At 35.3% G+C, this 9,544-nt stretch overlaps 1 protein-coding gene across 1 annotated transcript; it reads left to right on the top strand.

The window, feature by feature from the left end:
- The first annotated feature begins 3,175 nt into the window (after positions 1–3,175).
- On the top strand, positions 3,176–8,346 carry LOC132559053 (G-protein coupled receptor GRL101-like). Its single transcript, XM_060223658.1, has 5 exons — positions 3,176–3,182; positions 4,998–5,042; positions 5,556–7,520; positions 7,748–7,893; positions 8,214–8,346. The coding sequence occupies exons 1-5, from the start codon at positions 3,176–3,178 to the stop codon at positions 8,313–8,315; spliced, it is 2,265 nt and encodes a 754-aa protein (XP_060079641.1). The 3' UTR covers positions 8,316–8,346.
- Positions 8,347–9,544: the final 1,198 nt, after the last annotated feature.

Below are 9,544 nucleotides of genomic sequence, written 5' to 3'. Positions count from 1 at the left end.
CTAACTGAGAGATGTTGATATCATTGAACGTCCAGTGTTACATTTGAAGTGCAGAGGACAGTCCTGTTGATCTGTGATTCCTTGGTGTTGACATTAGCGGAAACTGCACGGGCTTTGTAACAATATATTCTATTGGTCTATGCGTTGCTCGTACCTTTCAAGTTACTGGGGGCGCTGCCAACATAAACTCATCAAGCAAACATATCACACCTCATTTCAACGGTTGTCTAACTTCCTCAAGGGGACCAAAGGAAACAACTCATATAAAATCAACGGTCGTGAGCTAGAAACGAAGAACATTATCCGTATATGGACACGTCATTAAGTGGGAAACGGAGACCCGGCACTGAATCACTCATTTTAATAAACTGTCGGATATTTTACATATTTAACGATTGCATACTCCATTTCGTTACCTATAAATGGTTAAAAATTGCACGTTTCTAATTCAGAAGAACAGACAGAAACAAAAATAGTTGTGGACATTGACATTTGGTTTCTGTATATTCATAGATTTTCAAAACTCTGACTGATATCTTGTATGGTATCACAACAATTTTAGGAGCCTTTCCTGATTACAAAACAAATTGGAGATTGAAATCTGAAGTATTTATTGTTTTTCAGTTGACATTCCTGGACATAAAAATACCAATTGGTAACAAAGGCTAATCAGCATCATTACCAATGTTTTAATACACAACACGTTATCTCTCCGATATAGATAGTTTCGTTTAATATGCCTTCATATCTATTTGCTACATTTGTGAAGAGATATTAAGTGTACAACATATAACCAAAGTTTATTTGTTATGTGTTCTATATCCATTTTCCAAATCTTGTTTCACGTCATGAGGTGGGCAAGCTCAACAAAGGTACAGGGGACATGTCTCGCTATCAATTTTATGTTCAAACTCTCTGCCTTAAACCAATATAACCTCCATATTATCAAAATTCTTCTTTCGCATCAAATATACAAATTATCATACTGACAAACGGAATACAATCACCCGATTTGTGAACACAATACCACGCCTGAAAAACTGAGATGACAGTATTAATTGAATACATGCGTCATGTCCGCTCCTAATTCTTGGTAACGATAATTCGGTCATTGTTAATGATATGCGTTTGATGTTGATCATCAGATAGGATACCGACAGTTGCGCGGCCGAGGCGCCCAGAATACCCCGCTTAGATACTTTCATAACCGTTTGTCTCTCGTTATCTTAACGCTATTACACATCATCATGATGGACCTACTCAGGCTTTTGTCTCTGGGGATTTTTATCGGAATATCTTGTTCTTTGCATCGTGATATATATCCGATTGAAAATCTGGAAAAACTGGAAAAATTTGAGAAGAGTGAGCACTGGAAGAATGAAGACTTGGGTGTTATGTCGTCTGTTCCTTACATCAGAAATAAACGCTCACAAACCGAAACACCAAAAGAACAGGAATGCCAAGAAAGTAAGGTTCTTTAAGCATTTCTTCTTTTTGTTTTTGAATCTCAACAATTCTCAGTACCTATTAGATTGTATATCAGGAAATAGTCATCGATGATAACTGTAAAAAAAAAAAGTAGAAATTTTTACTTAGGGTAGTAAATTTGATAGAGGCGTTCAGTTCAAATGTTAAGCTGTAAAAACGCTTTTCTTTTTAAGCAGTTTTGTGCTGTTTATATGGGATATGAAAATAAGAAAGACAGACAGATAGAGAGACAGACTATAGACAAATGGTACACATATACATACCATGTACGAGCAGACAAACACTCTGATAAATACGCATTCATAAGAGCCAGCTCACTTCAACATACAAACATAAGACCCGGACCTACAATCAACAAGACATGCCCAGCTTTCGTCATGGCCATCTCCTGTCAAATTAGACAATGCCATGGATTTTCTTACAGATATCCAAAGACGGACAGTTAAAGAGGCAACACACACAGTACAATGTTAAATACCGAACAAAGTCAATCTTTTTGACATATATCAAAATAGCATTATCATTCTCTTTCTGTCTTAATCAGTTAAATGTTGACATAACATTCATATGTAGATAACAGATATATAAAAATATGTCTACCTGGTATACAAAAATCCGTTCCATCGTATGCAGTTTAAATTGCCTCGTCAACCGTGTACACCTTTGATTTTTGTGCGTTGTTTAAATCGACATTTTCCGTTTCAAATTAATAAAACTTCGTCATTCAGTATATGTTTTCATGCATTAGACATGTCTTATCTAAACAAAACCTTTTTGAAACACTTATTTAAATTTGTATCTTTGTTTGGATGTCATTACGTTTTCTTTTTCTATATATCAAATTTCAAATGCTTGTTTATTGAAGTGGAAACTTTATAATTTGCCTGACAACGTTCTAAATGAGTAACTTTCATTAGAATTTCTACATAGTCAACAAATAAGAATATTCAGCAATGACACTTTCCAATATAATGCAAGATACAGTAGAACAAAATACAATATTAAAATGCACCATATATCTATTTCCTACTTCTAGGATTTGTCAGTGTGCCATATCTATTTCCTACTTCTAGGATTTGTTAGTGTGCCATATCTATTTCCTACTTCTAGGATTTGTCAGTGTGCCATATCTATTTCCTACTTCTAGGATTTGTTAGTGTGCCATATCTATTTCCTACTTCTAGGATTTGTCAGTGTGCCATATCTATTTCCTACTTCTAGGATTTGTCAGTGTGCCATATCTATTTCCTACTTCTAGGATTTGTCAGTGTGCCATATCTATTTCCTACTTCTAGGATTCATATAATTTATTCAGTGATGCTACATCATACCGCTGTTTCGTTCTTCTAGGATTTGTTAGTGTGTCATATCATATAATTTTTCAGTGATGCTACATCATACCGCTGTTTCGTTCTTCTAGGATTTGTTAGTGTGCCATATCATATAATTTTTCAGTGATGCTACATCATACCGCTGTTTCGTTCTTCTAGGATTTGTCAGTGTGACATATCATATAATTTTTTTCAGTGATGTTACATCATACCGCTGTTTCGTTCTTCTAGGATTTGTCAGTGTGACATTTCATATAATTTTTTTCAGTGATGTTACATTATACAGCTGTTTCGTCCTTCTAGGTTATTTTAAAAGTCCGAATCAGTCGAAATATATGTCGAAGTGCAATATCCCCATGATTTGTAATGCTCCATGTCATGAAGGTTACAGCAAACCTCAGGGACAACACTTCTGAATTTGGTTTAATTATGTCATTTGTATTTACAAAATATGAAAAAATGAATACTGATATGTCAATTTCAATTATTTCATCAGATGAACAGTTTCAATACAGGAATCCATACGCGTGTCAAGATCCCTCGTACGATCACGTCAGCCACAGATGTGACTTTCAGTGTCCAGGACGGGAAACAGGACACGAATGTGGTAAATATTACACTACAAATACTTTTATAGCATAAGTACCCCTCCATCAGTACGACAACAATCACTTCAAAGTGTTACACAGTTGGTGTTTATGATCCAGCAGAAATGTGACGGACGTTCATTGTGACCTCATAATTAGAGCGCGAATATAGCAAATTAGATTTGGTATCAGTCCAATTTAATTTTCTTGTTTTTTTTTTTTTTTTTTTTTGTTATTTTCGTATGTAAGTTGCATAATAAAAATATAATTTCCGCTTCTATTTCAGAAGGAATTTGTAATGTGCATGATCTTTTAAACTATACATATCAAGAGGCACAAAATTCTCTATTTGTAAATCCAGGTTTGGAACCAAATATATATACATAAATGAAGAATGACCTACTCTCTCTTGTTAGAATCATTAGAGTTATCTCAAGGGAAAAAGACGAGTTCACGGCTTTCGTTTTAAACAATGTTTATATATATCTCTGTTTAATTTCTTACATCATGCACTTGGTTTAGGGTGAAAGATTGATATTAATGACATGGTGTTACCATTTATTGACTCACATGTATATCATTTCAATGGTGTCCTACATTGTTTCCAACTAAAATAAATTGTTGCTAAGATGCAAGAGAAAAAAGTTCAAATGCAATTAATAAAATGTTACATGATAATGTTTGGTTGTATACTGATATTTAAGGACGATAATAAAAACAATTTACCATCAAAAAAAGCCATACAGCATTAATTTATTGAAATAAATTCTTATAGTTCTTACTATAAATTTTCCTATGTAAAACTAGAATCTTGCTTCACTAATTTTACCTAGACCAGATAAGGAAAACAATTATAATGCCTAATGAAACACCATATTTTACTTTCCATTTTTTCAATCTATATTTTTGTATATTAAGTAATTACATCTCGATCTCTACATCAGGACGGATTATAGTACATACTTACATGTAACTATGATTCTGTACATCACGATCATCACGTGTTTAGATATACCTTATAAATGTGTTTCAGAACTACACTGTACAGTGAACCACTCTTGTGAAGTACCCAGAAACTTCACGAAGGAAAAGTGTGTCGATGAATGCAAGTGTAAGGGCAATCGTGACGAGACTCACTGTGACTGGGCTTCAGAGCCAATCTGTATGTGTCTAGGTTTAATCGTCAGCGTCCGTGATAGTCCCCTGACTGTTCTACGGTCCCATTTCAAGAATGTCTCCATTATGACAAACGAGAGCGATCCACTATCTGCGGATTCTCTTAACTTGTCAAACTTTACTTATCTAGAGCTAACAGACATCTCCTCATTAACAGGCAATTTAACCACGGGGTTATATACCCTGAAATCACTTAGGTTGTCTAATAGTAATATATGGTCCTCTTTAACTCCGTATGTCTTCCAAGACTTGTCTAGTCTTTTATCGTTAGATCTATCATCTAACCAAATCAATCGTTTACCTGGTAACGTATTCCACGGACTCTCTTCACCTTTGAAACTGGATCTGTCTAACAACAGAATTATTGATCTTCCGGACAACATTTTTATTGGATTATCTGATCTTACATATCTAGATTTAGAAAATAACCAGATAACATCCCTCCCAGGGACTTTGTTCCACGGTCTCCCTTCACTTGCAAAGCTGGATTTGTCTTACAACAAAATAACATTTCTTCCTGATAATCTTTTTACAACATCAGATCTTCAAGATAACGAATATGATGAACAATCTGGTCTTTCAGATCTGCCTATAGATAAAACAATAGATGACCTGTTTACTTTGGTTGATGGATTGCTGGATCTGATTACCGACATTAAAAAAGATGATGGGTTTGATCAAGTGTCTGCTCTTACCTGTTTCGATCTGTCAAACAATCAGATTACATCTCTTCCAGATAATCTATTTGATGGCCTTTATGCTCTTAAATATCTAAACCTGTCAAACAATAAAATAACGAATCTTACGGATAATCTGTTTGATGGAATATCTGGTCTTACCTCTCTAGATTTGTCCTTCAATGATATAGTAAATCTGACAGATAATCCATTAAATGGAATATCTGGTCTTACCTCTCTAGATTTGTCCACCAATAAAATAACAGCTCTTCCAGATGTTCTATTTGATGGTCTGTCTGCTCTCACTCGTCTACATATAAACAACAATCTGATAACAGCACTCTCAAATTATATACTTTATGGACTCTATTCACTTAAAGAACTTGATCTGTCCAATAACCGTATTGTAGTTCTTCAAGATAATTTGTTTAGCGGAGTATCTGCCCTTACCTATCTTGATCTGTCGAAAAATAGAATATCTTTTCTTCCAGGTCAGACTGATGAACTATTCGAAAAGACTTATCCATTTGATGACCTTTCTGCCCTCACGTATCTAGATCTATCTAACAATGAAATAAGAGATCTTCCAGCGGATCTTTTTGATGGATTATCTGCCCTTAGCTATCTAGATCTGTCTAACAATGGAATAAGAGATCTTCCAGAGGATCTTTTGGATGGATTATCTGTCCTTAGCTATCTTGATTTGTCTAACAATGAAATAATGGGTCTTCCTGGTAATCTATTCTATAGGCTGATGGATCTGTCTAACGACAACCCGTTTGATAGACAATCTGCTCTTACCTATTTACATCTAAAAAACAATAAGATAAAAGAGATCCCAGACCATGTATTTTATGGACTCTTTTCACTGATAAAACTGGATCTTTCTCACAATGAAATTACAGATCTTTCAAGTAACCTATTTGATGGACTACCTGCTCTGTCCTATTTACATCTAGAGAACAATCAGATAAGAGTTCTGTCAAAATACATTTTTGGTCGACTCTTTAACCTCAGCGATCTTATTCTAGATAACAATCGGTTAAGAGAATTTCAAGAAAATATCTTTACTGGACTTCATAGACTTAGAAATCTGTCTCTAATTAATAACGGATTAACAGCTTTCCCTCGTGATTCATTTGAAGAACTATCTCGACTTGAAGGTATATATCTTGCCAATAATATGTTATCTGCCTTACCTGTCTTACCTTCGTCTCTATCCTTCCTGGACATATCTTACAATTCCTTTCTAGATTTACCAACTGGAACATTCACCAACAGCAGTAACTTAAAGTTTTTAAATATCGTAGGCAACGAGGTTAGAGTTACAGAACACATATTTCAAGGTTTAGACCAGCTTTTAATCTTACTTACTGATACTCCTTTCATGTGTTGTGTGAAACCTGAATCTGTTGACGACGATCATTGTGTTAAAGATTTATCTGAAATAGAGAAGTGCAGGTATAAAGATGATTTGTGCTACTCCGATGCGATATCATCCTGTTATGACTTGATTGCTTCCAATGCACAAAAAATGTGTCTCTGGATAATCGGAGTTTTTGCTTTGATTGGAAACGTTTTTGTGATTATATATTCATTATATATCGCCAAACATGCCACCACCATCACCACCTTTTCGATCTTTGTGCTGTTCCTGAGTATCTCCGACTGTCTTATGGGTATATACCTACTAATTATAGGCGCTGCCGATGTCCGTTACAGAGGGGTGTACTCGTGGAACAGTCAAGCATGGAGAGAAAGTCAAATATGTACCTTAGCTGGTATAATCTTTAATATATCCAGTGAAATGTCAACTTTTCTTATTTTATCAATAACCATAGATAGAGCATTTCGTACAGTGTTCCCCATGTCCCTTTATTCCAGAAAGAAAATTTCGAGGAAATTTGCTTTCGCTGCATCAGGAGTCTTGTGGTTGATGTCAGTTGTAATTGCAGTAATTCCTGCATTTCCTAGTAAGTTGTACTTTAAAGGAGAATTTTATTCTCAATCAGGGGTGTGTTTCACCTTGCCACTTACAGGAGACAAGCAATCTGGTTCGGAATACTCATTCGCAGTGTTCGTTTGCCTGAACAGTTTCATCTTTATAGTTGTAGCCTTAGGAGAGTTTTGTATGTTTAAAAGTGTAAAGACAAGTGCTGGACTGATGACACAGACTCGTCAATTGGATATATATGTAGCAAGAGTCCTCTTCCTGGTGGTGGCGACCGACTTTTGCTGTTGGTTACCTATCGGTATTATGGGTACGTATTGACAAGCGCTAGTTTCCTTCATGCGCTGCGCTAAGGTGTGTTCAGTAAACGGAAATATGAATATACATATACATGTGTGATTTTCGTCTAACGAAAAGTTTCAGACGGAATGTCCTGTCTGATTTCCAATAGTTACAAAATGTACATCCTTTTTAACACACCCCAACTGCATATATTAATATGTATATACATCTAGTGTAAATCTACGCTGTTTTTAGGAATACTGGCAAAAGGGGGATACACCATACCGGATGACGCCTATGGGTGGGTGATCTTGTTTGTACTGACGATCAATTCTGCCGTCAACCCATTGCTAAACACTAGTGCAATTGTTTGGAGGCAGCTAGTACGAGCAAGTTCTTGGGTAAGTATATTGTAGAAGCCTAATTATCAAGAAACTAAGTAAAGCAGGAAATGGTAGTAAATAAGAAAACATTTGGTTGTCGCGTGCGCGGCTTATAATCTGAACCTTTTTGATGAGGAATAGCGTAGGTGAGAGGCGAGTGCATTACGACTTTGTCCAGTTAATTAAATGTATATTGTTTTGATATGCAAGAAATCAATGGTATTTGTCCAGGAAAGTAAACATATATTGAACCCTAATTTTCATCAAATCAAATTATAAAACCTTGTTATGTATAATTCTAAACAGATGTTACGAATTGTGTGTTTTCTTCCCTTTAGGAAAGACAGAGATTAGGGAGGACATCAACAGGACATCAAATTCGGACAGATATAGAGATGAACACATTGAGATTGGACGTGAAAAATGTTAATTGTCTCTAGACGTTTTATGGGAAGAAACCTTTATCAGTAGTGTGACTCATGATTGTCTTGTTTAAAATCTAATAAAAGAAAACTATTTAGCAAATACACACCTCTGTTGTTTTATAATACACACCTCTATTGTTTTACAATACACATTTTCTGAATGCCAACAGATCGTAAGACTAAAGTGTACTTAAAAATACAATATATGATTAGCAGGTAAAAATGAATTCCTATTTAATAATGTAATTCTTCACAAAAAGAATTATACAAAAGTTATAACCAGCATTCACTACGTGGGATAAAATATTGTACACTACGTACAATCACCTACTTTTATCTAAACCAGAATTCACATCATGTCTCAGAGAAACGAGCACTATACAACATAAAGTCCAAAGTGCTGTCAGACACTACCTCAAAAACAATGAACTGACCCAGATGTAAATGATATAGCCTAATTTGGGAAGTGATGTACCATTCACATGGAGTACCGCAGTCGGAAGAGGGAAGCTTGTTCAGGCACATACATCGTTGTACTTAATTTACAGTATCACAGCAAAACCTAGCACATATGTCCGTATATTTTCTTCTCTACAATAATTGATTTAGTGTACACGAACGCTTAGCACATGCACACATACACGTATCATAGGTATTAGGGGCTCAGCTTCAAAACAGTTGGTTCAGGATTGAAAACATTGGACAGTAACGTATTTTAAAGAAAGTCAGGGGACGAACGGTTCTTACATTGGTCTTGTTATATTCAACCTTCAAAAAGCATTTGGCCGACCGTGAGATGTTTTGAAAAAAATAATGGAAATCATATGGAAGGGATTTTAGTTTCAATATTATCCAAAAGACATAACACAAGCTCTTTAGAACGTTACCTCTAATTGAAGAATATTACATGAGTGTACATCTGGCTAGTACGTTAAGTACAATAACATTAAATGCAAACATGTCCACATAATCCCAAACTCAAATTCAATAAAACTACGGAGAAATATGGACACACGAAATATTAATACGGGGACTCTTTTTCGAATCAGGCATTTCGGAAGAATAAACGTCTTCTGCTCCACTGACGACATCCGCTATATAGATAATGGTCAAACCAAATAATGCCACGTTCTCAAACGAGAACAAGGTCCACAACGACGGAACATCCAACTGCAAATCGCACGAAGAAATAGAATATTTCTAAATAAATCACTATGGCGGCCGTACAACTTCTCCATAATTTT

This window comes from Ylistrum balloti, unplaced genomic scaffold (genome assembly GCF_031769215.1).
Source record: "Ylistrum balloti isolate Yb309-2 unplaced genomic scaffold, AGI_CSIRO_Ybal_v1 Utg370846, whole genome shotgun sequence".
In the NCBI taxonomy this organism is placed as follows: Eukaryota; Metazoa; Mollusca; class Bivalvia; order Pectinida; family Pectinidae; genus Ylistrum; species Ylistrum balloti.
This window is presented reverse-complemented; position numbering and strand designations above follow the sequence as displayed.